At 50.6% G+C, this 27,438-nt stretch overlaps 2 protein-coding genes across 8 annotated transcripts in view; both read left to right on the forward strand.

The window, feature by feature from the left end:
* The first annotated feature begins 2,171 nt into the window (after positions 1 to 2,171).
* LOC108498028 (cytochrome b5) lies at positions 2,172 to 14,686 on the forward strand. 2 transcript variants are annotated; one of them, XM_017816276.1, is made up of 5 exons: positions 2,172 to 2,381; positions 8,637 to 8,765; positions 9,193 to 9,219; positions 10,502 to 10,533; positions 11,405 to 14,686. In XM_017816276.1, the coding sequence occupies exons 1-5, from the start codon at positions 2,226 to 2,228 to the stop codon at positions 11,493 to 11,495; spliced, it is 435 nt and encodes a 144-aa protein (XP_017671765.1). In that variant the 5' UTR covers positions 2,172 to 2,225; the 3' UTR covers positions 11,496 to 14,686. The 2 variants fall into 2 exon arrangements, with proteins under 2 accessions (XP_017671765.1, XP_017671766.1); XM_017816277.1 differs by having other exon boundaries at positions 2,216 to 2,381; positions 9,196 to 9,219.
* A 5,193-nt stretch (positions 14,687 to 19,879) lies between these two features.
* Positions 19,880 to 27,438, forward strand: part of NFAT5 (nuclear factor of activated T-cells 5) — a 57,192-nt gene continuing 49,633 nt past the window's right edge. For all 6 annotated transcript variants that reach the window (XM_017816287.1, XM_017816291.1, XM_017816289.1 and 3 more), the window contains exon 1: positions 19,880 to 19,974. In XM_017816287.1, the coding sequence (XP_017671776.1) occupies positions 19,902 to 19,974 (73 nt within the window). In that variant the 5' untranslated portion in view covers positions 19,880 to 19,901. The remainder of the gene's footprint in view (positions 19,975 to 27,438) is intronic.

Consider the following 27,438-nt stretch of genomic DNA (forward strand, 5'->3'; position numbering starts at 1 on the left):
CAGCACTGTGCTTTGGGTCAAATGGTTTTCCATGTGGATTTGTCATGGGCAAAGTGGGTTTGCTCTTTCTCTGTCACAAGATGCAGGAGGAGGTGACAGAGGCCTGCCTGGGCCAATGGTGTGTTAACAGAACCCAGGAGTGGAAAACCAGCCTGGAATGGTGAATTCCAGAGTAAATAAACCCACTGGTTTGCTCCCTGAATCTTCTACAATGAAAGAAAAGGAAGCAGGGATGATGGAAGTGGACCTGGAATGCAAGGGGCCTCACTGTTCAGTTTTACAAATCCTCCCGCAGTGTCATCATCACTTTTTCAGGAAAAGTTTTGGAGTTTCACATGCCAAACAAAACACTGGGCAGGAAAGCACAAATTGCAGCCATGCTTGTGCATTTGAGCCTTCCCTCACTGATTTATGGCCTTTGATTAAGTGATTACAGATGAAAGAAAACTTTCCAGGGAACAGGATCTGCACGTTGCCGCGGTCTCGTGCCTGTCACATCCTTCTGGATGAGTTACAGTGGGAAACAGGACAGGAAAATCATGGGGCCCTGGTCACCGTGCTCTGCTCTCGCTGTGCTGGAGCTCCAAGCAGGACAGCAGCCCCTGCCCCCAAGGTTTTGCTCTCCACAGACACGGCACATCTCGGACCTGTGTCTGGGCCTGGTGGTGGGGAGGGAGAGCAGGGCCAGAGTTCTGGTCCCAGTGAATCCATAGAGAGCTCCTTGGGTACCACCATCATTAACTGTGCCACTGCTGTGCCTGGAAAGCCAGGATGCAGGAGCAAACCAGCTACTGTACCCAGGGGGGTGAGGCCCTGGCACAGCTTGCCAAGAGAAGCTGTGGCACCACTGGAGCCATTTCTTTCCCTCCAAAAATATAAAATACCTTTCTCTCCAACTAAAGTGACCTGGCAGGCTTGTGACACACAGCCTGGACCTGCAGGCAGCCACCCTGTCTTTGTACAGGATGTGGACACACAGCATGGATAGGGAAACATCCTGGAGCTGCCACATCTGAACTGCAGCATTAGGGATGTCTCATTCCCACAGAGATCCCAGCTCAGTGGCAGCAGGTACAGGCACTTCACTTGAGCTCCCTTTAAAATCCAGAGGGATTTTAGCAGCCTGCCCAGCAGGGAGCCCATCAGACTCTCCCTGCACACACCTTTAGCCAGTGCTGGTCAGAGTTTAGCATTGACAACTCAGTGTTTCTGCCTCCTCAGCAGTTGTTGAACAAACACCCACTGCTCAGCCTTGTACCTGTGCTGCAAGGGCAAGGAAATAAATTCCACAAATGCCAGTTCATAAAGGAAAACCACTAGGCTCACAAGTTACTCGGGTCCCTGAGCCTGTTCAAAGTGGTTGGAGGGAGAATTGTTCAGCACCTCACATCAGACCTGCATGTGAACTTTGCTTTAGAAACTGGTAAAAATCAGGAGCTGTAGATGTATTGCTCCTCCACTGGCTCAGTTTAAAGACTCGTGAGATGACATCTGTTTTATACACACACAAGAAGAACCAAAACAAAAGGAGCAGTGGAAAAGCTGTTCCCACGGGAATCCGAACCCTATCAGAGGAGAGCTACGGCTCTGCCAGGGGACCCTGGCAGGTAATTCCTGCCAGCACACATCACATACACTGATCAAACAGCCGCTGCCGGTGTCCCCGCACCTGCTGCAGGTGGCTTGAACTGATCCTTGGGCAGAGCCACCCCGGCCTCCCCGCCCCGGAGACTGTCCGAGGATCGGCTGCGGGAGGGACCTGCGGCTCGGGCGGCCCCCGGCAGGATCAGAGGCTTCCCAAGGGATCCCGAGCTCCCTTCACCCGCCCCAGGCCGGAAGGGGGGAGTTACCAGAGGCTGGGGCGGACCGCAGGCACCGCTGCGGGCGGGCTGCCGATAGCACCGCGCTCTCCGGCGGCACGGGAGCGGCAGGGCGGCTCGAAGCCGGTACCGGGGAGCCGGGGCTTAGTGTCCCGTCCAGGAGCGCCGCGACCGCTCCCGTCGTCTGAGGCGCGGCTCGCGCGGCGTTTCCCGCCCTTCGCCGCGGCCGCTCCCCATTGGCCTGCGCCCGCCGTCGCGCGTTCCCATTGGCTGCGCAGGCAGCGCCCCCATAGCGTTCGCTCCCCATTGGCCGCCGGGCGCGGCTGGAGCTGCGTGAGTGGTCGCCATCGCTACGGCGGCCGGCGCGGGCCAGGTCGCGCGTTCCGCGCAGGGCCGCCGGGCAGCATGGAGGGCGGGCGGCGCGGGGAGGCCGCGGCGGCGGGAGGGGACGGGCCCGGGCCCGTGTTCACCCTGGAGGAGGTGGGGAAGCGCAGCTCCAGCCGCGAGGCCTGGCTGGTGATCCATGGGCGCGTCTACGATGTCACCCGGTTCCTGGAGGAGGTGAGGCCCCGCGCGGGGCGGGGTGGTTCCCGGCCCCTCGGGGGACTGAGGGGGCTGAGGGGAGCGGGGGGGACAAGGGGGGCCGAGAGGGAAGGGGGCGGGCTGGGGCTGCGGGGGGTGAGGGAGGGGGGGCTGAGGTCTCGGGCTGGGGGTGCAAGGGAAGGGGGCCCCGCCCGGGGGGTTCCGGTGTCCCCGAGGCAGTGCCCGGCCCCGGCTGTGGGGTCCCTGCGCTGCCCCGGGACGGGCCACAAGCCCCCACGGGCACGGGGGTGAGGGCGAGCCACGGCGGCCGAGCCCGGCCGGGGGCTGGCGTTGTGCTGCTGCTCCTCTGAGGCAATCCCGGGTTTCTCAGGAAATCTGTCGGAGCACCTCACGGGGAGATGCAGCCCCCCTCCAGCCACTCCACGTCTTGTGGGGTGAACAGGATCGGGGCACATCAGTAGTTTAGGTGTGGAGTCTGTAGGGACGCCCCAGAACTGGAAGGAGAAGGGGATGGTGATGCAGCAGCCACTACCTGGAGGGGACCACGCACCAGGGATTTGGAATAAATGCAGCCTCTGCCAAATCTCCAGTTCCTTTGGATATGGGAACAAAAATTTGTTGTAGACTTGATCACAGAATCCCAGACTGGTTTGGGTTGGGAGGGACCTCAAAGCGCATCTGGTCCCACCCCCACAGGCATGAACACCTTCCACTATCCCAGGGTGCTCCAAGCCCTGTCCAACCTGGCCTTGGACACTTCCAGGGATGGGGCAGCCACAGCTTCTCTGGGCAACCTGTGCCAGGGCCTCATCACCCTCACAGGGAAGATTTTTTTCCTAATATTATCTTAATATTCCTAAAGAATATTTTCCTAATATTTTTGATGCTGTTGACTTCTGTTTTTGAGATGGTTGAGAGTGGTATCCTGAGTTCTGGGAGCTGGAAATAGAGTGGAAAGAAACGGTAGCAAAATTTCAAAGGGTTTTTATCACAGCTTAAAGTAACAGCAAACACTTTGTGGCATCTGCAGGGCAATGTACAAAGGTTGAGCTGAAGACACTTCATTGAAATGCACATGTTCCAGCTTGTTGGTTCTGCTGGTCTAGATTAAACTCTTGATTTCCCTCTGGGTATGTGTGGTTGAAGCCTGTCTGTGGTGGAGTCACAGCATGTGGTGACAGAGCTGCCTCCTGAGGGGTGGAGGTGCAGCAGGCAGGAGGGAGGGATCACCTGGCACCTAGAGTCTGTGCCTTGCTGTGCACCTCTCAGTATTTATTTATAAAGTTGGACACAATCTCGTTTGTTCTTTCGGCACTGAGTGCCACATCCAGTCGTTCCTCGGGCACCTCCAGGGATGGGGACTCCACCACCTCCCTGGGCAGCCCCCTTGAAGAAATTCCTCCTGATGTTTAACCTGAACCTCCCCTGGCACAGCTTGAGGGCATTTCCCCTTGCCCTGTTCCTTGTTCCCTGGGAGCAGCTGCTCCACCCTCCTGTCAGGGAGTTGGAAAGAGTAAGAAGGTCCCCCCTGAGCCTTCTTTTCTCCGGGCATGGCAGTTTGGTGGCATAGGATGTGCCAGGTGGAAGGAGGACAGTTTGGTGGGAGGGGGCTGTGGGTGCACGATTGTTAAGTAAATTCAGGGGAAGACCTGGCAAACATGTGGAAAAGCAATTCACTTCAAAACGCTGGTTTAGGAAGAGCCAGCACAAGATGGATGTCGAGACAGCAGTTGAAGGAGCTGCATATCTTGTCTTACACTGGGCTCTGTGCTGTGATTCAGAGCATCGACACTGCAAGGAGGTCACAGTCTTCACCTCAGTGTTCTCTGTGTAAAATGGAGCCTGGGACCTGCTCCCTGGGACACCCCAGGAATTTAAATGGGCCCAGAAAAACACTTAAGCCCCCACAGCAAACCAGGTTTAGGAGTGCCCTGAGTGTTACCTCGAGATGGTGTTTCACCTTGAGATGATATTTCACTTTGCCCTTTCCAGGCCCTTTACCCCATTTGTGTTCTTCTGACATGAAAGGACCTACTTGGACGGGGGAAAGGGAGAAGAATAAGGGCACTGTTGCTGTGCCAGCGTGGCTGACACAACGCTGGGCTGTGCACACCCCTCACTGGCACAGGGGAACTGCAAACGCAGATCAAGGCCTAATTTATTGGCAAAAATCCTCTTTATATCTGTTACCCACTGGAGTGCTGGGAACAATGTGCAGCTGATGGGGACCAGGAGTGTTTGTGTCGTTTGGAAGTTACAGCCCTGTGATGAGCTGCTGCTGTAGAGCTCTGTGTGGTGCCACCGCAGCGCTCGGTGTTGGTGTCACGTGTCCCCTCGGCCCTGTGTGCTCACTGCAGCAGTGTCTGATGGGTGCCTGTCCTGGCCTTTGCTCACGGATTATTTGGCCAGGATTGCTGAGCCCACTGGTGTGTTACCTGGGGGGATTGTGCAATCCTGAAGAAGCCTCACAGCTAAAGGATCAAAATTTGCTTTGTGATTCTTGCAAGCTTAAGTCCAGCAGGTCAGCCAACCCTAAATCTGTGTGCTGCTGGAAGTGTAGACCAGTTTAAACTTCCAGTTCACTTTAATTACTGTGTAGTAGGAATAACAATCAAGACATTTATCACATAGCACAATTTACTGAACTATAAGCACGTGAGAAATGCAGAGATGGCAACTGAAATGTCACGTGTTTCTGAGAGATGCAACCTCCTGTACTTCAGAGAGCCTGTGAGTGCCTGAAATGAAATTGGATTATTTAAAATCTGAGAGAGCCTTGTGGAGATACATTTTCTCCCAAATCTGAGTAACTTGGACTACCAGGATATGCATTGTTACTCCTGGTTGCAGTGGTCTAGAAAAACAAGGAGAGGCTGGTTGCTCAGGGGGGTGAGGGGTGAATGAGGGTGGAGGGAGGCAGCTCTGCCTCTGCAGGTGCCCTGAGGTCTGTAGTGCTCACACTTACACCTTCACCACACTGATATTAAAATCTGGGCTTTTAACTTGTGCACAATCTGTAGTAGGCTTACTTTCAATTATGGTAGGGGACATGGTTTATCTCCATTTTTACACAAGACTAGAAGAGTTTGGGGATCCATGCTTCTCCAGGAAACCCCTCTGTGTGTTATCTGAGACCACAAGACACAGCAGCCTCCAGCTGTGTGTCTCAGCACATGCTGCGGCTCCTGATCCCCATGATAAGTGTGAGCAGGAATCTATTTCCAGTTTCCAAGTGGAAGGAGCCTGGGCTGTGATGCCTCTCACTCAGATCAGTCAATTGGTCTCAGGTATGATGTTCCTCAAGAGAAGGAAATACTCTGCTCCTGACAGCTTGCCCCTGAAGTTCCACAGTTCTCTCTCTCCAGGCAGGTGGGGAGGCACGGTTCAGGTGGGCTCTGTGCTGGGAAGAGCTGGAGGTGAGTGTTATCATTGCAATGAATGGAGAGAGGAGGGAAGGGGCAGATGGCTTCTCATACCAAAGAGGCAGCAGGTTTTTAGGTTCTTATCCCCTTACTGGCCCAGCTATATCTGAAAATATTGAAAAAAAAATATTGAAACCAACATTGGATGGGGCTTGGAGCAGCCTGGTCTAGCAGAAAGTGTCCTTGCCCATGGTAGGGAGTGGAACGGGATGAGCTTTAAGGTCCCTTCCAACCCAAACCAATGATTCTGTAACTCGTTTCTTGGTCTTTCTGCATTTTGCTCCCACATTCTCTGGTGTATCCAAAGCCAGGACTCTGAGGGAGGAGGAGGAGGAACACCAGGGGTTTGCTCGTGCTGACTTGTTCCAGCTTTGCAGAGGTGTTTTTTGGGAAACCTGTTCCGTGCCTTTCAACAAGCTATGAAGGATGTGTGGCTGAAAACCACCATTTGTCCAGGTGGCTGCTCGCCCTCGATTCTTGCTTGTATGGTGGTGGCACATTATTATTGCACAGGAATAAATACTCTTCCTTTTCTTGGCTTATCCTAGTGTCAGGAAGAGTGGGCACGAGGAATAAAAGCTGCATCCTCCCTCAACCTGGTGATCCTGTGTCTTACCTGACACAGTGATCTAATTAGCCCTGAGGCTTAGTGCTGCTGCTGAGCTCGTTTGTGTCTGCAGCAGGTCTGTATCAGCAGTTCCCAGCCAGACAAGGCCTTGGAGTGTGTGGAGAGATGACTCCAGGCTCTCTCCTTGTGCAGGAAGTTTGGGGTGTGCTCTCACTCTCCCGGTTTGCTTTTGGCTCTTTCTTTCCAGAAACTGACATTTTCCAGCCATTGTTTCCTCTGGAAGTACTTTTTTTTTTTTTTTTCCTTCTTTCATAGTTTGCAACACTCTCAGTTTCCATGTTTTCCTGCAGGAGCTGTAGCTTTGGGAAGTTTTGTGGCAGAGTCAATGACTTCCTGTACAAATAGTCTGGGTTTACATTTGCTGGGGTAGGACAAGGTAGGAATTGTGTAGTTGAAGCAATGCTGTCTGGAGGGGGGAGGCCTTCAGAAATAGGAGATGCCAACGTGCTTTGAAGGTCTTTTTCTTTCAGGCTTGAAGACTGCAGCAAAGGATAGAGGTGCATGAATAAATAATTGTTTTTCTTACCTGTGGATTTAGCACATGCACAGAAAGACTTCAGAGCCAAAGATGTAAAGAGGAGTGAACTTTACTGTTCTCCTCTCTTGAACTTTATCCTTCCTCTTGTCTCTTGTCTGTGCATAGACTGGATGTTACTGAAAGCCAAGATCTACTTCATGTTCTCTGTTCCTGCAGAGTTTTATCTGCCCTTTTAGTGTGGATGATTGGGAAAGGAAGTTTGTCTGCTTAAAATTCAGTTTTGATATTTTCCCATCTGAAAGACGAGATTTCTGGTGAGGCATCCCTAGGGGGTTCTCCTGAAAGGCTTAAATGAATGGGCAGCTTTTCATCCCCTGGTTTCTGTGGATCTTAGGTGAAAATCGGACAGTTGTTCTGAGCACTGTGCACAGACAACATCCAGCAGTCCTGATCTGACTCCTCTGGGATCAAGCGAGACGGAGGGTTGGTGTGGGAGAAATGGCAGGAAGAGCTGCAGCAGGCACAGGGAACGAGCCGTGGAGCCTCACTTGGTTTCCCGGCTAAGGCCACCTGATGTATGCCTGTTAATAAACTGTGTCCCCCCCCTGCAGACTTTGCCCTTTGTGGCTCCTGAGAAGGCTCCACGTTGATTCTTTGACATACCGGGGCAGTGAAGGGATTTATTCCAAATGAAGAGCTCTGATATGAGGATGGCAGGATTGGCTCCAGCAGCTCCCCAGAGTAAACAATGGGGCTGGTTTGTGTCCACGCTTTGTTTGGTATGAGGTGGGATAGCCAGGTGGGAATATCCATACTTCTGGGAGCAAAACCAGATGAGCTGGAGGAAGAGGTGCAATGGCAACTGTTCTATGTCTGTGGGAAGGAGAAGGATGTTACAGAGAGAAACAGGTGTGTTGGTCCTTTGATCTGAAAAATAGTCCAACATTTCTTCTCTAGTTTGGAGCTTGTTCCCTGATACTCTGGAAAACTGGGTTAGTCCCTGTGCGTGCCCTGGGACGTGTGACCCCTGTGTTGGTGTAACTGGATTAGCTGGTAGCTCACACAGAACTGTTTGTTCGCACTCAGGCTGTAAAGGGATTGTCCCTTTGCTGAGTCTATGGTTAGTGCTCCCCATTGCCAGGCTGTTTCTGGAACTGTGGCATTGACAGTGCTAGAGGAGAGCCCAACCCATCACAGGAAACAGAAGTGCACCCGGGTTTGTGTCAGTTTGTCCTGCTTGGTCTGAGAGTCAGCTGTGACCAGCTGCCATGCACACAGTGGAGTGTCTCTGGGGAGCTCTCTGTGGATTTGACTGTTGTAATTCTGGATCTCTGAAACCAGTGTATCATGTCAAACAGTATTATTTTCATGATACTTCATTATTTCCTCTCCCCATGTCATTGGGTGGTTGCACACTGGATCAAGTTCATTATTTTTGGGGCTGCACCAGAGTTGTGATTTCTCCTCTGCTTCTCTGTATTCCTCATTGCTCATCTGTGTGCAGAGAGAGGCCGTCAGCCAAACACTGTCATTTTTGTACGACCCGAAGAAATAGAATATCCTTTCCTCCACTGGTGTCTGAATTCCTGAGGAGGCATTGGGACAGTTAAATCTTTGGCAGGTTTTATTGATGGTGTTGGTTGGCAGTGTCTGTGATGAACAGAACAGGCTGGGAGGAAGGCTGCTGACACTCGCGGTGCCTTTCTGCATCCAGCCCTTGGCTCATCTGGAGTCTTCTCTTCCAGCATCCAGGTGGAGAAGAGGTGTTGCTGGAACAGGCTGGCAAAGATGCCACAGAAAGCTTTGAAGATGTGGGGCATTCCACGGATGCCAGGGAAATGCTCAAGCAGTACTACATCGGGGAGGTGCACCCGGTAAGGCCCAGCTGGTGTTAGGGGTGACTCTAGGGAAATAAGTCAGTAGTTAAGGGATTTAGTCAGTCTAGAATTTCTTTTGGGGAAATAAAACTAAATTAGTCTTTCCCTTCCACCATTCAGAACAGATTTCTCACTTCAGTTAAATCAGGGGCACTTCAGCTGATCTCATGGGTTCCCTCCATAGCCGGTGGGACCACAACTCCCCTTTGCCTTGTAATTCTGAGCTCAGGAAGGTGAGAGATCTCAGGGGCACAAACACCTCCTTCCTGCCTGCCTTTGGGTACTGAAGGACGGCCTCCTTTGAAAACTGAGCCCAGGCAATTACCTGGTGCTAAGGACTGTGTACAGAACAATTCCTTCATAAAGGCTGCAGCTTCCCCTTGAAGTCCGGGCTTATCTTTATCTTCTTTTTTCCCCCTGACAGCAGGATCGTAAAAACGAAGGTTCCAAGGTAAGCTCTCAGTGTTTCAGTTTTCTGCTTTAATTTAGTGTCACATGCCTTTTGGGGGAGGGTTTTTTGCCCCTTTTTTTCCCCTGTGGAGCCTGTGGCTTTATGTTTACACAAACTACAGTCATGACTAAATCTCCCAAGCAAATTCTACCTTTGTTTTTGTTCTGAAGCTCAGCGGGCACCTCAGTGTGAAATTGGAAGTGGGTTTTTGTGCCCTTTCTCTGCTGGCAGCAGCGATGTTGTTTCCACACCTTGAGCCACAGACCATTTTTTGCATTTCTTGCTGTGCCCTGACCACGAAACTGTTGGTTCTCTTGTTCTTCCCTTCAAGCCACGAGCCAGGCATGGCTGGCAAACAGGAATTCTCTGTTAACTGCCCTGGGGATCAGTGGTGTTGCTTAACACTCAGGTACTCCTGGATTAGAACAGGGCACAGCATTGCAAAACTGCCTTTGGAAGGGATGGGGAGAGGGAAAAGGCAATAAATAGAATCCCAGCTGGGAGGTAAACATGTGCCTCACAGCTGCCTGGGTTGGGAGGCCTGGACAGGGCTCAGCTCTGCCTTCAGCGAGGCTTTCAGGAGATGTTGCTTCAAGCAGGGCCACTTGCAGAGCAGCAGGAATCCAGAAGGGAACTGTCAGCAGGGAAATCAAGAATAACTCCGGCTGCGTAAATGCTTAGTTATAACATGGGGCTGTGTGATCATGCACATATTCACCTTAAAATTGATTGTTTGGTTCAACTCCAATTCATAAACAGAATCACACACCAGAATTGTGCACAGAGGTCAGTGATGATCCCAGTAGCTCCCTTAGATCTGAGTTAAATGTTTTTTTTCAAGTATTTTTCACTTCTGAGAAGTAATTGTAGCACATTATGCACAGCTGAGAGCTCTCCAGCAGGCAAAATCTACTTTAAAAGCAGGTCCCAGTGTAATTTAAAGATGGCAGCAAGAAATAGCATCAGTAATGTACAAATAAATAGGGGAGAAGCACAAAAATCCCCCAAAACTGTGATGTAATGAGCAAGGCCTTGTTTTGGGAGGGGTAGAATCTCCAATGTGGAGTTGGTGACTGAATGAGAGGAGTTGGATTGATGGAAAGAACGTGGAGATGAAGACAACAGCAAACATCCCCAAAAACATCCACACCGGTGACAAAGGGTGTTTGGGAGGGCAGGGTTATTTTTCCTCTGTATTTGTAAGTTTGTGTTCAGGCTTGTCTTTTTAGCAGATGTTTAACATTTCTTTTTTTCCCTGCTAACTCCCTCTTTCCTCCTCCAGAATCCAAGTATGACATCCTCAGGCCAAACAAGGTATAGTATCTCCTCAAAATAAGAGTAAGAATTGGAGGGGTTGGGACTCTGTAGAACTGCATATTAACTCCAAGGAGCAGGAAAAATCCCTGGGGATGTACTGTCGTGTCCTTCTGGCAAGCAGATACTCCAAAATAAGTTGCCAAAGGAACAGCTGCTGGGGGTGCAGCTCCCTTGTGGGATGTGTCCCCTGCTCCATGCTGGGCAGAACCAGCATCCTGGTGTTTGGAATTCTCTGCCCCATGTGTTGGTGTTGCAGGGCTGTGGCATTCCTGTAACCACAGGGGTTATTTGGGTGGTCGCTGTGAGCCGTGGGGTGACACAACACAGTGATGTGTGGTTTTTTGGAGGATTTTACTGTGACCAGACCCATTGAGTTGATAATCCTTAAAACCAGCACAGGTCTTTTGCAGCTGATGCAGAAGGTTTTGCTCAGGAGGGTGCTGAGGGTGAGCCCTTGGCCCCTGGTGTCAGAGCGAGGCAGATTTATTGTGGCACAGCCATCCTTGAGTCAGCTCCACTGTTTGTACAACACAAATTACAGCCTGACTTATTTAAGGAAAATAAAACCCAAACCAACAACAAAAAGCCCAAATTGCTCTTTGTATGTGCCAAGCTAGAAACTTGAGCCATCCAGCTGCTGTTTTCCAAGGCACAAGGCCACGCCTGGGCCTCTTGCGGGGGCTGCAGAGCCTGTGCACAGGAACAGTGGGACCTGGTCAGCCTCTGGCCATGGCTGGAGGGTAACCCTGTGGGATATAGCTCCCAGGGGTTCCCTGGTGTGTAATAAGGAATGAATTATTAACTGGATGCTTTCTTCTGGTTTACGTGGTGTGTATGTTTTGGTTTGTTTCGTTTTCTCTCCCCCTAGTTTCTGGTCGACGTGGCTAATCCCGATCTTCGGAGCGCTGGTCTTAGGTTTAATGTATCGCTATTACATGGTGGATGGGAAAAGCTCCTGAGCTGGCCTTGCTGGGACCTCAGACAGCCTGAAAAGAGGGAGTGAGAGAGAGTCTGTGTGTGCAACACACGGAGTTCTGCTGCCCTTAACCTGCCTGCCTGCCTTTTAGCTCTGAGTCTGTCAAGTGATGTTGATATCCATGGGACCAACCTAATTCCAAACTCTGTCCTAAATCTAGGACCCACAGACCTGTCGTACTTTCCTCTTGCAGTGGCAGGGAAAGAGGAACTTCCCGGTGTTCCCTGATGTTGGTGTGATCTCCCTTGTGCACTCTCTCTCTCTCTCTCTCGCTCTCTCTCTCGCTCTCTGACGTAACCCCCAGGCAACCTTTTTCTCTCAATGCCTTTTCGTTAAGCCAGACACCATGAAAGAGCTGCCCTGGGCCTGTGGCTCTGCCTCAGCCCTTCACCCAGTCAGCAATCATCTGCCAGTTGTCTCCAGCCCTTGCCAGGAAAGATGTCTGGAGCTTTGGTTCTGTGGGAAGGTTCCCAGTGTGTGCAGGCAACACTAACTGGAGCAGCAGGGAATTGTTTGCTTGGCCACCTCTTTCTGTATGTGTCTGTTTTTAACGGTTAAACAAATATATGGATTTTAAAAGTGATTCTGTTCATTTTGTAATATTTGTACTTGTCCCTTTGGAATGTATATCCTGTGAACAGCTTACATTGAATCCTCGTTGGTTTTGGCGCTTTTGTGCTGTGTGTGGCAGAGCCAGGAATGGGAACTGACATGTGGCTTCTGGAAATGCAGATTCTTCTTTCTCCCTGAGGTCTTGATCTGACACATGTACTGGAAAGAAAAATCCTTCTTACGTACTGTGAATGTGCACCAGATGGGGGGAAACAAATAAATCTGGTCTCTTCTCCTGAAATGAAAAGGGAAAAGCTACGCATTTGGGATTTGTGGATAATGTTGGTTTTGTCTCAGGACAGAGGAGGATATTTCCCTCTTCCCCTGATTTCATGTGTTGTGCAGTTGTCCTCACAGCACAGACAACGCAGGTTTGCTTCCTGTGCTGGGGCAGGAATCTTTCCAGCTCCTCCAGCACATTGGTCTGTGCCTTTGGGATCTGCTAAACAAACTGGTATCCTGGTGCCTGCTGCCCTTTGGCAGGGCTGTGCCAGTGACACTGCCTCCCAATCCAAACCTTCAGCTCAGGTAGTCATCTGGAATTCTCTCAAAAAGGGCAGCAATACATCAGGTCCTGCTGTTAAAACCTCCTGTGAGTTGTGGGTTTTCTTCTCTCTTGCATGAAACTACTGTGTTCCCCAGAAGGTCACGTAGAAGAAATTCTTGGATGTGGAATTACGTTCTGCTTTTTAAAATGAAGGCCAAGGAACTAGGAGTGAGAGCCCTGCTGGGGCTGCCTCATGTCCCCTCCTCCCTCCATGGGTGTGGGCCTGGCACCGCAGCAGCATCCCGGGTTTTGGCACTCCTGGTTTTACCAGGTGCAGAAGTCCCCATAGAGGTCTGTCTTCCCACAGGATTTTTTTCACTCCCACTGAAGGTTTTGTCTCTTACAGGGAATTTCCAGGGAAAACTGGAGTTCCCAGAAGAAGGAGCTCTTGGATATCTCCTTCAGCTCCAGCTGTCCCTGCTCCTGCCTGGCTGCTTTGGGGGTTGAGTTTCTGTTTATTCTCTCCTGACATGAGTGTGGCAGAAGAGTGTAAATCTGAGCCAAGGAAAATCCCTGAGGAATTTCTGATTAGCTGCATTTTACAGGATAGAGATACCAGGCCACACAGCCATAGGTTAACATCGATCTTAAAACAGATCAGGCACTGTAAGGGTGTGGAAAATAGATCGTATCAAACTTTATCAGAGGCTTTTTGATCTTGAGGACAGTGGTCCTACAAAGGCCACTGGTGAAAGCCCGAGCAGTTCAAACTGGGAAGAGGTGCTTTCTCGTGTTGATCACAAAATCATGATCCGTGAACACAAGTTGGGGGGGATTTAGAGTGGGTTCTGTATCAGGGGAAGGTTTTGAAGCTGGAAGGCACATGTTGGCCAAAGCATCACCCTGCTGAGTCGGGGTCACTCAAGGCAGTGTAGGGCTTCACAATGGTCAGCTGGTTGGATCCAGGACTCTTGGGTTTTCCTGAGGAACAGGGATGGTGTGATGGTGCAAACGTGTCTGTTTTCTCCATAGGCATCACTTTTACCTGGATTTTGATTTTTATTTTTTTTAATACCGTTTTCCTGGCACTCTCTACATTTAGTTCCATTTTGGCTGCTCTAAATAACTTCTTGCCATCATCATTCCCTCTGCTCCTGAGGAAGCTGCCTGTCAATCCCATATGTTATGGAGCCACTTTTTCCTTTTAATGGATTAACTGCCCGGGGGAGACCCTCAGTCTTGTTCCAGTGCATCCTAGGAGCTGGTAGGATCCTTGTCCCCTGCCTTGTGGAACCCCAAGCAGTCTCTGCTGGCTCCTCAAAGACCTCAAGGTGCTCGAGATGCATTTACAGAAGCCACATCAAAGTCTTCCCACTTCTCCATTAATGACAGAGGGTGGATTGTCTGGGATGGAGGGGGGCTGGTGTGAGCCCGGTGTCCTGGTGAACACTCCTCATTCCATTCTTCTGGCTGGCTCAAGGAGGGTCCCACAGGTGTGAAACCGCTCAGACAACAACGGAGGCATTAACAAAGCTTGTTTACTTGTTTTGTTTAAGGATTAAAGCAGACAATTCCAAAGCTCTGTCCTTACGCTGACCCCGCACAGCCCATGTTTGCTGGCAGGTTCCTGCACAATGCCGGTGCTGGCTCGGTGCTGGCTCGGCTTCCACCCCACAGAAACCTCTGGGGGTGAAATCCAAGCTGGGCCGTGCTTTGCTTCCTTCAAGTACTGCAGAGGAGAAGTTGAGTGAAGAGCTGAAAACATGAGCCTGGAGGCAGGTCCCACAGTTAATGTGAGCGTGGTGGGGCTGCCCGGTAGCACCAGCAGAGCTGTGCTGGCCTCTTCCCCTCTGCACCACCCCAGATGCCTTGACAAAGCAGAATGTAACTGTTAATTGGGCTCATGGTTTGTTGAAGGAGCACTGGGAGGTCTGAGGGTGTTCCTGGGGGCTGTGATGCTTTGTTCTGAGACAGGAGCACCCACAAAAATGCCATTTCTTGTACCTAGAGATTGTGTGCCCAGCAAGAGGTGCCGGGCTGTGTTTGCTGTGCTCAATAAAGGTGTACAACAACCAGGTGCAGGATTCTGTCTTCCAACAGGCGCAGAACATTTGGTTTCTCCATTGCTGTTGCCCTGTGGTGTTTAACCCTCGTGTTACAAGGCTTGGATGTCCAGTGTTTGTAGGCTCTGGTGGACACAGGATTTGCCAGGAGCTGGTGCTGAGCCTGTGCCAAGGATGGTCTGCAGCATGTGGGGCTGAGCCACGTGGTGGTCCCTGCAGGGTGTTGGGGAAGTGTCAGTTTGGGGCTAAGCACTGTGCACGTCACACATCAGTTCCTGATTCTGTACAATATTCCATGCTGTAATTACAATGGGAGTTTTAACAACCACAGCAGGGCAGCTGTGAGGGCTCCTTGCTTAATCCTGATAATCCCAATCTTAGGAAGTGCCATGAGCAAATGGCAGAGTGGCCATGGGTGTAGGTTTTGCCCAGGAAGAAGCCACGTGGTGTGTGACGGTGGCACCATCACCTTGTGCCCCCAGAGCATAGCCACACTCTGGCAGTGCTCCGGGGACTCCCACACTGACGCCTCTGCAAGAGCAGCACGTAGGAGGGTTGTTTTCCATGGATAGATGACATAGAGACCATGGAATATGTCTCTTATTTACATGTCTGCTTATAGAAGAATGTAACATCCTGCTTCTGTGACTGTCAGCAGAATCTGGCTCTTAAACTTGCCTAATTATGGATGTCACAGTGGCTGCTGCAGCCTCAGGGAAATGGTACCTGGTCAGAGCATCCCAGGAAGGAGCAGGAGATCAGCAAGGTGCTGACACGGGAAAAGGGCATGGAAAAGTCAGTGGGAACCGTCTGCTGTGGTCCTGGATTTCAGCTGAAATATGTAGGGAAAATGTAGGGGAAAAGGGCATGAACTGAGTGGGAAGTAGAGATTTTGAGGAGGAGGGTTGGAAATTGTGTTCTTGCCAAGTACTGTCTCACTGTAAACTTTATTTATCTTTGATTTAGAGGAATTGGATCCAAAATTCACAGAAATAAACAGAAGATTTCAGAACTCTTTTTAAATCTGCCTCCAAGTTCTGCAGGGTCAGTACCGAGTGCAGGGTCACTTCTCTGAGCACTGAGGAGGATTTGCAGGGTGTCTGGGACAGAGATGGTAAAATTAGGGGGCAACAGGCCCCAGAAGAGTCCTGGCACAGCCAACTCATGTTTGCATATCACAGCTGCCACTCTCAGACAGGGATTCTCAGCCATTCTCAGGCAGGGGCTTTTCCCCCGGGATTGAATGGGAAGACTCCTGTCTTTGATGGGATTTATGTGTCCCCTTTATTTTTAAAACCCTCACGAACCAGGCAAATATTCATGACATGGGCAATCCTACAGCTGGACCTTGCCCAGCATCAGGTGTCCTGTTCCCTGTCCCCAGCATGAGGATGGAGAGGGGAGGGACGGTGTCTCCTGCCAGCAGTAACTGCCCTGGGCAACCTGATGGCCCTGGCAGCTCCATCATGAGGTGAAGCCGAGGCCAATGCTGGTGTCACACCCCGGTGTCACACGCTGGTGTCACACGCCAGTGTCACACGCACCCTGTTGTCTCTTCTCCAGGGGCACCGCCAACAGAAATTACTATAAAACAAGTTTCCTGCCAACCTCGGCAGCTCTAATGAGTCAGGAAGTCGTAATCTTGGAATAGGGGAACTGTTGACAGAGCCTAATTATTTTCTGACAGTCTTTCTAACACCATTGGAAAATAAAACACCTACGTAGGCTCCGGAATCGCAGACGGAGTGAGCAATATTCCACAGGCACCTGCTAATTTGTCCCCACGATCCTGGTTTAGGCTCCTTCCCCCTCACATGTGCTGCTCTACTGCTGCTCCTGCAGGGAGAGGAACTTTGTGATCAATGACACAGAACCACTGCTGCTGCTCCCACGGCTTTTCCACATGCTGGGCCTCACATGAGGAGTTTATGGCTCTGACTGGATCCCAGAAAACCTTGTATCTGTGCCTTGCCGTCCTGTCTCTGTGTGGTTATTCCCCCCAGTCCCACTGCTCCGTGCTGATCCTTGGACTAGTTGTATTTAGTCATTAAAATTCTAATTGTCCAGGACTGCCCTCTTCTCCCCCAAACCAGATTATTGATTCTTTCTTCAAATTTGGCCTTTGCCCATTGCCTCCCTCTCTCGGAGTGCTGGGAGCACCCGGACCTGTCCCCTTTCCGTGTCACCCCCAGCCTCCCTCCTTTCCAGCTGTTATCAGAGCTGCGCTTTGAAAGTTCACCCCAGGCTGGGTGAGCACAGGCAGGGTTGCACATCCAGGCTGCTCCTGCAGCACTCCACAGAGCACCAAGACTCCTTTTTTTTCTCCACTTTTACTCCCACTCCATGTTGTCATTTTTGCTCTCCCACCTCTGCCCTTCCTGGGACTCTGCAAAGCTCTTCACAGCCAAACACCCTCCAGCAGCAGTCGAGGAGCTGGTGCTGCTGTGCCATTCAGAGCTGGTGCTGCTGTGCCATTCCTGTGCTCCTCTAAGGCACCTGCTCCATCCCTGATTGCTTTACGTCTCATCACTCCCCTTTCAGGACTAAGATCTGTTTTCCTTCCTCCCCACAGCCCATCTGTGAGCCCCAGAGCTCTCTGTGAGCCTCTGTCTCCCTCATCACTCAGACAGGAGGTGAATATAGCACAGTCTTGCATAGTTTTCCCTGGATGCTTCCCAAATGGTTTAGGTTTGTAGTGCTGGTGTAAGAGTAGGTCTCTCTTCTCTCACAGGACAGACGTTCTTCCCTTGCTGGGCAGGGCTATCCCTGCGTGGCACAGGTGAATCCCCCTCCCTCCAGGAGCTGGCAGGCAGGAGATTGCCAAAGGGGGAAGCCTTTCCCTGCAGCTATCCTGAGTATGACTGCTCCACAAAGAGCTGGAGAGAGACTTTGGACAAGGGCCTGGAGCGACAGGACAAGGGCAATGGCTTCCCACTGCCAGAGGGCAGGGTTAGATGGGATATTGGTAAGAAATCCTTCCCCGTGAGGTGGTGAGGCCCTGGCACAGGTTCCCCAGAGAAGCTGTGGCTGCCCCATCCCTGGACATTTTGCTGAGGGGACGCAGTGATCACAGCAAACCCCTCTGGAAGATTTTTAACTTGGGATGACACTCATGCCTGGCTTGAAGCAAGTAAACAATGTAAGGGTGAGCAATGCTGAACTCCCCATAAACAGCAGCAGAACTAGGTGTGCCATAACGAGTGTTCCTGCGGAACAGGTTGGCTACATCCCAGTTGTCACTGCCCAGGGAAGGGTCCTGGAGAGATCCGTGGCTTACCTTGGGCAGGTGCTCTCTGGGTGCACTGGCTGAAGGACAAGGCTGAAATCTGAAGATGTGCTCGCACTCCATGGCCTCTCACCACGGGTGAAGTCAAGCGGAGGAGAGGAAAAGCCAGGACAGCTCTGGGATTAAAGCAGCTCATCTGGGATGAAAGAGAAACTGACTTCAAATGCCACTGACCACACGCCACACAGATGCCCTCGCTCTGCCAGGGCTGTGGAACCAGGAACGCCTCCCACCCTGACCCCACGGGCACTGTCTGGGCACCCTGCGGGTGGGGAGCACAATGGAAAAGAGCTCCAGGAACGAGCATGGTGGTGTCACAGGAGCACAGTGGGATGAAGCTCCAGGAACCAGCACAGCACTGTCAAAGCACGGCAGTGTGAACAGGCACCTGGTGAAGGCACTGGGGTGTTGGTCCCATGGTATCCAACTGGCTGCCAGGGCACAGGGCTTGAGGGCTGGTCACTGGCTTTTGGGCTACAGCAAGTTTATGGAAGCTGCCAAGTGTTTTTGGAGGGAGATTTTGCCGGAATCTGAGAGTGGACTGGCACAGGAGCTGGCAGTGGGAAGGACGGGAGCCAACCTTTTGGTGCCACAGGGAAACTGGAGCCCGTGCGGCACCAGAGGCATGCGGCAGCTGTTCACAGCTCCTTCCTCCTCCATTTTTCACAGCTTAAGCACTCTCCTGGCACCTCCATCCACTCACACACAACCCCTCTTGCTTCCTCATCCCTTCCCCACTTCCAAAGCAGATTTTGGACACTTTGGAAAAGTAATTGGACACCTTTCCTTACCTCCTCCCCCTTCTTACACCTTGTCAGGGAAAGGGGCTCTCAAACCCACTCAGGAGAACTTCTCAGTGCTTGTGTCCTCCCCATTCCCCTCATCGGGGGCACTCATTTCTTAAGGCATTTGCCATGTCTGTGTCAATGATAACGCACTAATGACACTCCTTTGGCGTTTCCATGTTGTTTATTTGGAAATAGCCCGTTATTTTGGACAATGTTCACCAGTGGATGTGATGACAGCTCTGCCGCGTGGGTTTCCATGGCAGAGCCTTGAAGGGAGACGGAGCTGGCCCTGACCCGCGGGGGGCCATCAAACCCCAGCCCCGGGCCAGCCGGTTCTGGCACAGCCCTGGCCACCAGAGTTGGGGGCAACCGGTGCTGCCGCCCTCCCCCCGGGGACCTCCATGATCCTGGGGGCTCCCCTGAGGGGCCATCTCTGCTCCCCTCACCGCGGGACCCCCATCCCGGCTCCTCTCACTCCTCCCCCGTGGGTCCATGCCGGCTCCCTTACCCCGGGGTCTCCCTGGGGGACCATCCTCACTCCCCCCATTGCCGAGGGTTCCCTTCAGGGACCACCCCAGCTCCCCTCACCGCGAGGGCTCCTGGGACGAACTTCCCTCATCCTGGAGGTCTCCCAAGATGGACCATCGAGGGGGCTCCCCTGGGGGCTCCCCGTGAAGGGCCGTCCCGCTTCCCCTGATGCCAAAGGGCTCCCCCGAGGACTCCCCTCACCTCGGGGTTCTCCCCAGACGGTTAGTTCCCCCTCCCCATTCCAGACTCCCCCCCCCCACCATTGCGCACGCGCGGCCGTTCCGCCCCCGCCGCTCCCCGCCCTCCCCCCGCGCACGCGCGAAGCGGCCGTGCCGCCGCCGTTCCCCCGCCGGCCCCTCCCGTGCCCCGCGCATGCGCAGCGGGCTCGGAGCGGCGTCGGGCGCGCTCCGCTCACACCGGCCCCGCGCGCGCCGCCCGCTCCCGCCGCCCCGGCCCGACCTCCCGCCCGGGCCCCGAGCGCAGCCCTCCGAGCGCGGCCCCGCCGCCCCCCGCCCGCCTGTCGGCTCCGCTCCGCACCGCACCGCGGCGGAGGCAGCCGCGCCCCCCCGGCCCGGCCCCCCCTCCTCCCGCCGCCCCCTCGCCCCTGCCGGGCCGCGGAGCTGCGATGCCCTCGGACTTCATTTCTCTGCTCAGCGCCGACCTCGACCTCGAGTCCCCCAAGTCGCTCTACTCCAAGGGTGAGTGATCGCGGGGGGGCCCGCGCCGGTACCGCCGCTCCCGCCGGGCCCGCGCCCCGGGCCGCCCCGGGCCCCGCGGGGCATCGCCCGCCCGTCGCCCCCGCCCCGGGATGCGCGGCCGGAGGGGCCCCGGGGCCGCGCGGGGCCGCCCCGGCTCCCCCGGCTCCCCCGGCCGCATTCCTGGCCCGGCCGCGGCTGCCGCAAGAATGTGTCCGGACAGGTTCCGGCCGCGGGGCCGGCGCCGGGGGGCTCGGCCTAGGGGTCCCGCCCGGGCCCCCCCGGGGCTGCCCCGGCCCACGGGACGGGCACCCTCCGGCCTGGAGCGGCGGCTAACGGAGAGCGCCGGCCGGGCCCTCCAGAGCCGCTCGTTTAAGTCTCCCGGGAACGGGGCTCGGTGGAAAAGGGGAGCTCGGAGGTTTGGGGTGGAACTCCCTGGGTTGGGGTAAAACCAGGCACAGAGCCCGGCGTGGGGAGGGCGCGGGGTGACGGTACCGGGGGCTCGGAGCATCTCCGCGCGTTATCCCCGGGCACCGGGGAGCGGCATCGGCTGTGGGGAGTCAGCCCCAGAGGGGTTGGAGGGCCCTTAAGGGTAAATTAAATTAACACCTGCTTTTATAATATCCGAATTTGAGCTCTGACAAGTGCACGAGAACACGGATGAGTACATCAGGACAAGGGTTATATACCACACGAGTTTTTACTTCATTTTCTACTATTTAAAAGACCTGAAAGTCACTACTAGTGGTTTGTGGTACTCGTAGTGTCTACTAGTAGTTTAATAGTAGTTTCTTGAACACATCTGCCCACAGTACAGCTGGTGGGGGAAGCAAGTTTGGGCCTCTACAACTGAAAAAACTGAAAGTCCCTTATTACCCTAAAGTGAAAGTTTAAACCAGTTTAGTGTTGTTACGAGGAAAATGAAACTTTTTTAGGATCTTTGGAACTAGCTGTAGTGTGGTCTTTAGCTCTGAGTTGTGTGTTGTTAGAGGTGAAGGTAAAAGAAAGAAAGACTTCAATGAATCAAAGCATATCTTGGAAGCTCTCAAACTGCTCAGAGTCATCTCACTGTTTAATTGGTATCACCAGTACCTTGTAAGTTTTCTTTAGGATGTTACTAGAGGGGTTCAAGGTTTTCCAGTTACCCAACACGATGTATTGCAGTTGGTTTAAATCCTAGTGAGGGTAATAGGAGAAGTATTTTGAAACAAGGTAGTTCAATTAAAAATACAGGCGATAAACCCCATCAAAGTTATCCTACAGGAAATTTGGGAAGTGCGCACCGTTAATTTGGAGCACATTGAAAATAAAAACATTCTGTGTAAGCCACAAAATTTCTTCAAGGACTCGTGAATTGAGTAGAAATTTTGAACTGCCCAATCTTACTGTGAATTCTTGGGGTTTTTTTGTATTTAATGGAATAGTTGAATGCTTCAGGTAGGAAGAGGTCTCAAACTGATTAATCAAGTGTGTATTTTTTTTCCTGTGCGTGGCTGTGGGTTCAGAGGTGGAGGAGGTCAAGGGAAGGATGTTGTGGCTGAACTGAGCTGCTTGATCCAAGCAAGCAGCCCTGACAGCGGTGTATAAATCAGAGAATGGTTACAAAGAGGTTAAAGCAAGGTTTGCTTTTTGTATTTTGTCATAATAAAAGATCAGGGAGGTGATAAGTTGGAAAGCACTTTAAACTTTAGAGCTAATGATTACACTTTTTGAGAATGGATAATGAAGCGATCGTGAGGTATATTGGTATGATTTCAGCTGGGTCTAGGAAAAGGTGTTGGTGGTTCTCTGACTGATCAGAACACATTTCAGTGGGTCTTTTTTCTTCCTAGATAGATATGGATAAACTCACCCTGTGGACAAGTGCTCTGGCTCAGGGTACGAGTACAACTGATGAGATAAAGGGAAAGGTCTGAACACAGCGAGAGAACCACAACTATGCATTTATGATGAGGGTGTGTTAGAGCGAGTAGTTTCTCATAACTGCTCTGCTTTTAGCAGTGCAGGCGCCCGGGGGTGAGTCCAGCCCCAGGTTGAACTGGGGCCAGTGCCTTTTCCTCTGGATCGCATTCCTGTGCCCTGGGGTTGGTTGTGGTTGGCGATAGGAGCCCTGAGAGTCATCAGGGACGGTCCTGGGATGTTTTGGGAGCGCAGAGATGATGAGAGAGGCTGAAGTTGGGGTGGTCTGGGGAGTTTACAGGGGTTTCTGACATAGGAACTTCAGTTTATTGTAGTTAAAGTGGCAGAGTCTGCATGCACTGATTAAAAAAAGCAAGGTTACATTTGGAAAGCCAGTGAATGGAGGTTTTTGTAGTGCAGTTTTTTTATGGTATATTTTGTCCCGTTCTCTGGGCAGGCTGGGTTACGTCATCAGCCTGTCCCTGTGCCATGTGTTAAAGTTTTGGCTTCCATGACTATCTCAGTTAAGATTTTTGCTTTCATATTCATTAAAAAGCATTAAGCAAAACTCTAAAAGCTCCCATACCTCAGGTGAAACGGCGATGTGAGTCCTTAATTTGAACTCTGATCTGCTAACTCCTTGAGTCATTTCATTTATGCGTAGCTTGAGAAAGGGAATATTTTGGGTATCTAAATACTTTATCTTGCATCCTCGTGGATGTTCCAGGAGCAGTTCCAGGCAGAATGAATTCCCACGTGCACAGTTCAAGTGGTTGTGTCCCCCGTCCTTTCCTTGTGGCTCCGCTCATGCCAACACTGACGCTCACCAACAGTGAGCTGGACTGGGGAGCTGACCATGTTAAAATTAACTCAGCTTCTCCCTTATTCCTTCCCAAGGGAGAAGGGGAGGAGGAATGCTGATTTTTAACTGGGTTTGCCGTGGGTCTTCGTGAATGGCTTGTGCTGACTCAAGGAAGGGACATGTGGCAACTGGCTGTGGGGAAGGGTGGGACTGGTTCTTTCAGCAGCTTATAGTGACTTAAAATGATGGTGAAGCTGTTCTTAACTTGCAGGCCTCTGGAATAGGATTTATAAATGTTCTATATATTGATTATAGCTGTTAAAAATGAAAGAAATGGGAAGTGTGGATTCCAAGGCCTGTTGCTGGAGCTCATCCCATAGCTCCCGAGGAACTGACTTGTATGAAGGATTAAAACCAACCTTTAATGTATAATCAATATTAAATAATGTATAATCAATTAAAAAATGCTTTATAACCATTGCAGAAGGCTGGCATTTCCTGATAAGAAGTTAACAGAGATACAAAAAAGTATGCACCACCTCATGCAGAAAATATTTGGGCTGTAGCATGTTTCTTTCCCATCTTTACATAACACACTGTCCTTTTTGGAATAAACCAACCCAAATGTGCATACAGATTAGTAATGTAGTAGAAAAATCACTGGAGCATAAAACCTAAAACCTCGAGGCTGGTTCTCCTGTGTTTGGGTATCATCTGCAACATTCAAATAGAGCAAAGTTGGCTCTTCATTGGAAACAGGCAGAGGTGAAAACCTGTAATTAAAGCATCTCATCAGATGTCAGGTACCAAATCTGATTAAACGTGGGATTAATTTAGCTAATACGTTCATTTTGAATTACACAATAATGTGTGTGTACTAATGAAATGGCATTTTTGCATTGCAGCAAGTGCCATCAGAAGTTTTTATTTATCTCCCCTGATTTTACTTTCCACAGCTGAGTGACTGTAAAACTGTGAGACTTCCTGGAATTTGTAGGCAACAAGAAGAATGTTAGTATTCTGATAAATAGCTCTTTTGCCCTAAAAATGTCATATAACCAAAACTCAGTTTTTCTTCATGCTTAAATGTGAACTGACTGTAATCCACTTGTGGGTGCTGGGAATTGGGATACAACACGTGGGATTTGGTGAGTTTCTTTTTTTCTGCCAGAACTTTTTTCTTCCCATGATCCCAGGGATAACACTGGTCAAAGACAGTGACTGAATTATCAAAGAGGGATGGAAGAGATGCCCTATAAAAATAGTTTTGAACCTTCAAACTAGTATTAGCAGGCTTTAAGAACAGAAATCAGACTTGGCTTCTTTTTGTAGCAATTTTTATCTTCTTTATAGCTGGTAGAAGGTGCCATGGTGGACTGTGCTGAGTGTTCCGTGAGGGATGGATTCATACATCCACCGTTTGCAGCTCTTCCAGCTGCCCCTGGGACATTCTGACTTAAGTCAACTGAAATGGATTTGACTTAAGTTCCTTAAATTTTGTGTCAGCCTCATGAATGTCCTTTTCTCCTTGGAATCTTACTCTTTTGTTGGCTTTAGAAACAAAACTCTGGAATGTGTTGCTGCAAGATGATTGTGGTGCTGGGGGTGGGGGGAGGATTGTGAATTCACAGCTTTCCACGGTATAATTTGAATATTCTGGTGGCAGAGCTGCCTGAACAGCCCCTTTCCCCCGCCGTCTGTTCTCACCCATGGACTGTGCTCTGAATCGTGCCAGCACAATTGTTGTTTGTGGTTGGGAGATGAATGGGACTGGGAAGCTGATCTAGAATGGGGATATTGTACTTTTGATCGGATTTTCTCACATTGTTCTGCTTCCTGGTCTAGTTACTGTGCAGCTGCACAAGGAGTGGTGTCACGACAGGAAAGGGAGTCTGGAACACTGGGATTAAATTGAGGTGGGAGCAGATGAGGTAGAACTACTAAACTGGCTCGACCATGGGAAGAAATGCTCCAATGCTCCTCATGTTGTGCCTTCTGTAGCATTTGTTGAGCCCGTGCTCTTGTGCTGAGACCAGGAAAGCAGGATTCCTGCTGGAGCTGGTTTCTTGGGAATTGGTGAGGGAATCCATTTCTGGAGCTCGGGGAGCTAGGCAGGACACTGCAACACCTCCAGCTGCAGGTGTGGGTGGAGGAGTGTGAGACTGCTCCTGTCTGGGGTTCTCCCATGCTTCCCTGCTTGCACCTGAGTGTAAATCATGGAATTGTTAAGGTTGGAAAAGACCTCTAAGACAATCAAGTCCAACCGTCAGCCCAGTACCACCACCGTGTTCATCACTAACCATGTCCCCAGGTGCCACATCCACTTCTGGGGATGGGGACTCCCCAACACTGCCCTGGGCAGCCTGTGCGAGGGCTGACAGCCCTTTCCAGGAAGAAATGTGTGGTGTGGATCAAGGAGTAGGGGAAATTAAGAGAAATTAAATAAGCTTTTTCTTTGGTTCTAAGACTAGTTGGGCTTGTTATTATCAGTTTTACTCGTTTCGGATACTTCATGCAGTTCTGTGAAAGTTGCAGTTTTTTCTGTTAGAGAGTCTCCATACATTGGTTAATTCTTTCATCCATGGAACTGTTGAAGTTCAGGTTGGACGGGGCTTGGAGCAACCTGGTCTAGTGGAAAGTGTCCCTGCCCATAGCAGGCGGTGGAATGAGATGAGCTTTAAGGTCTCTTTCCACCCAAACCATTCTGTGATTCTGTGATTCTTCACTGCAGTTTAGTGTTATAAAGAAGTAGAATTTTCTCATCCTACATTTCTGAGATTGTAGGTTAAGACTTTTCATTTTTTATGAAGCATCTGATCTTTATTTATAAGTTTTCAACAGCATGGTTACCTTCTGGGATCTGTTGACTAAAAATGGTTGTCAGCCTGGAGACTTGATCTGATTTTTTTCACTGATAATTGGCTTATGTAGTTTTATTTGAAAATGTATTTCACAGAACCATTTAGGTTGGAAAAGACCTCTAAGATCATAGAGTCCAACTTTTGAATGATCCCCACCTTGTAAACTAGACCAGAGCACTGAGTGCTATGTCCAGTCAGTCCTTGAACACCTCCAGGGATGGTGAAAATGAAAGACAAATAATATGAATAATACTTTGTTTTATGCAAAAAGGCAATGGCCTGAGCTCATTTTGAGGTGTAGAAGTGCTGGTATACCCCAGCAGAACTTGGTGAGTGGCCAAAGTGCAGGTGAAGTCAGATCTGTGGTCATGTCTGTGCACTTATCGCGTTTGTTATCTCTGTGTGTATGGAAAGTAAACTGAGGAGGTTGAATATTCAGATGAGTTTTGGCTCTCTCATTCACAATTATGTTAGGATCTGACTGAAATGAATTCTCAGACCCAACTTTGAACAAACTCTCAGACCCAGCATGTGCTAATGGGCACAGAGTAAAATCTTCAGTAACTGCTGTTTGCAAAGCACGCAGTGCTTCAGCGGTGTTTGAAAGGTAAATGTCCAACTTCAAGTACATTATTTTACTATGCTGTGTTGCTCTGAGGGATCTGTGAGGTGTATATCCCTGCAAGGACTGAGGAATGTTACCACTATTATATAAATACGCTCTGTAAATTGTTCTCAATTCCCCTCCATGACTTGTCCCTCCAGCACTTGGAAAGGTTTTATGGTTGCTTTGTAAATAGTCAGAAAGGGTTTGGGGTCACCTTACAAAGTTTATAAAACTGATGTGATGTGCTGAAGTAATGCAGAGTTTTGATCCTAAAAACACGTTTGAGTTGTGATGAAGGTCAGGAGGTTTGGAAAACAGGCAAGGTGGACAGTGGTTCCTGTTGATGGCTAAATAAGATGAAGATATGGGGGAGCAAGATTTAAAGAAATCCTAAAAAGTTTTCAAATGTTGGAGTTTCCATTCCGTTTCAGAAAAAGTGACACTACATCCAGTTGTTTCAGGCTCTCATTTTCTGGAGGCCTGACTTTTTTTGTGTGTGTGTGGATTCACTCAGCAGAAGAATCAGTGAGCTTGGACAGGACCACTGTGGGGTGATTGAGAATAATCATCCACTGGGTTCAGAGCTGCTGTTAACTGGGACAGTTTTCTGCCTTTGCAGTGAGGATCCTTTGTGTGGACAGGTGTAAATTCTTACTATTTGGGGCACAGTGGGAGCATCTGGATGCTGACTCAGACCTTTTTTGACTCTTGATTTGATTTTGGATTCAGCAAGAAACTCCACAGTCCAGTTGTATACACGGTGAAGAAATATTTCTTGTCTTCCATTAAGTTTACGCTCTCTTCACTGTTGTATTAGGAATGGGAAGGTCTCCTGGTAATATCTGAGTATGCTTTGTTTCTAAGGGAGGAAAAAGGGTGGCTTTGCTTGGAATGTGTATTCCTATTAAAGCAGATTTACTGAGGAATTTATAATTACAGTTCCTAATGGTCTTGGTTTTATCTCATAAGTAAATGCTGCAGAGCTCAGGAATTGGCCTTAGGTTAAACTTCTGAAAACAGTCAGATGTCCCAGTTGTGGGAGAGGAGCTGGGTGAGTCTCGTGGAGGCAGTGCCAGCTCTGTCACAGTCCTCGAGGCTGGCATGGACCTCCTGAGACCCTTAAAAAGGGACACTTGTTTATCACGAGGGTGTGCCTTAGATATTGACTTTTTGGGCATTCCTGGAGTTCTGTGCTCCAACTACACTCAGCATCTTCAGCAGTTTTCAACTCCTCTCTTCATGTCAGCAAGAGAGAAGGACCTTCTCTCATGTCTGTGAGTGTGAGCAGTGCCCAACCT

Source organism: Lepidothrix coronata, unplaced genomic scaffold (assembly GCF_001604755.1).
Source record: "Lepidothrix coronata isolate B3197 unplaced genomic scaffold, Lepidothrix_coronata-1.0 Scaffold54, whole genome shotgun sequence".
NCBI classification, from domain to species: Eukaryota; Metazoa; Chordata; class Aves; order Passeriformes; family Pipridae; genus Lepidothrix; species Lepidothrix coronata.

Bases quoted from the DNA above. Each gene is read 5' to 3' on its own strand.
- LOC108498028 (XM_017816276.1), top strand. From the start codon at position 2,226: ATGGAGGGCGGGCGGCGCGGGGAGGCCGCGGCGGCGGGAGGGGACGGG. The intron at 2,382-8,636 runs GTGAGGCCCCGC...CTTCTCTTCCAG, and splicing joins TCACCCGGTTCCTGGAGGAG to CATCCAGGTGGAGAAGAGGT. The intron at 9,220-10,501 runs GTAAGCTCTCAG...TTCCTCCTCCAG, and splicing joins GTAAAAACGAAGGTTCCAAG to AATCCAAGTATGACATCCTC.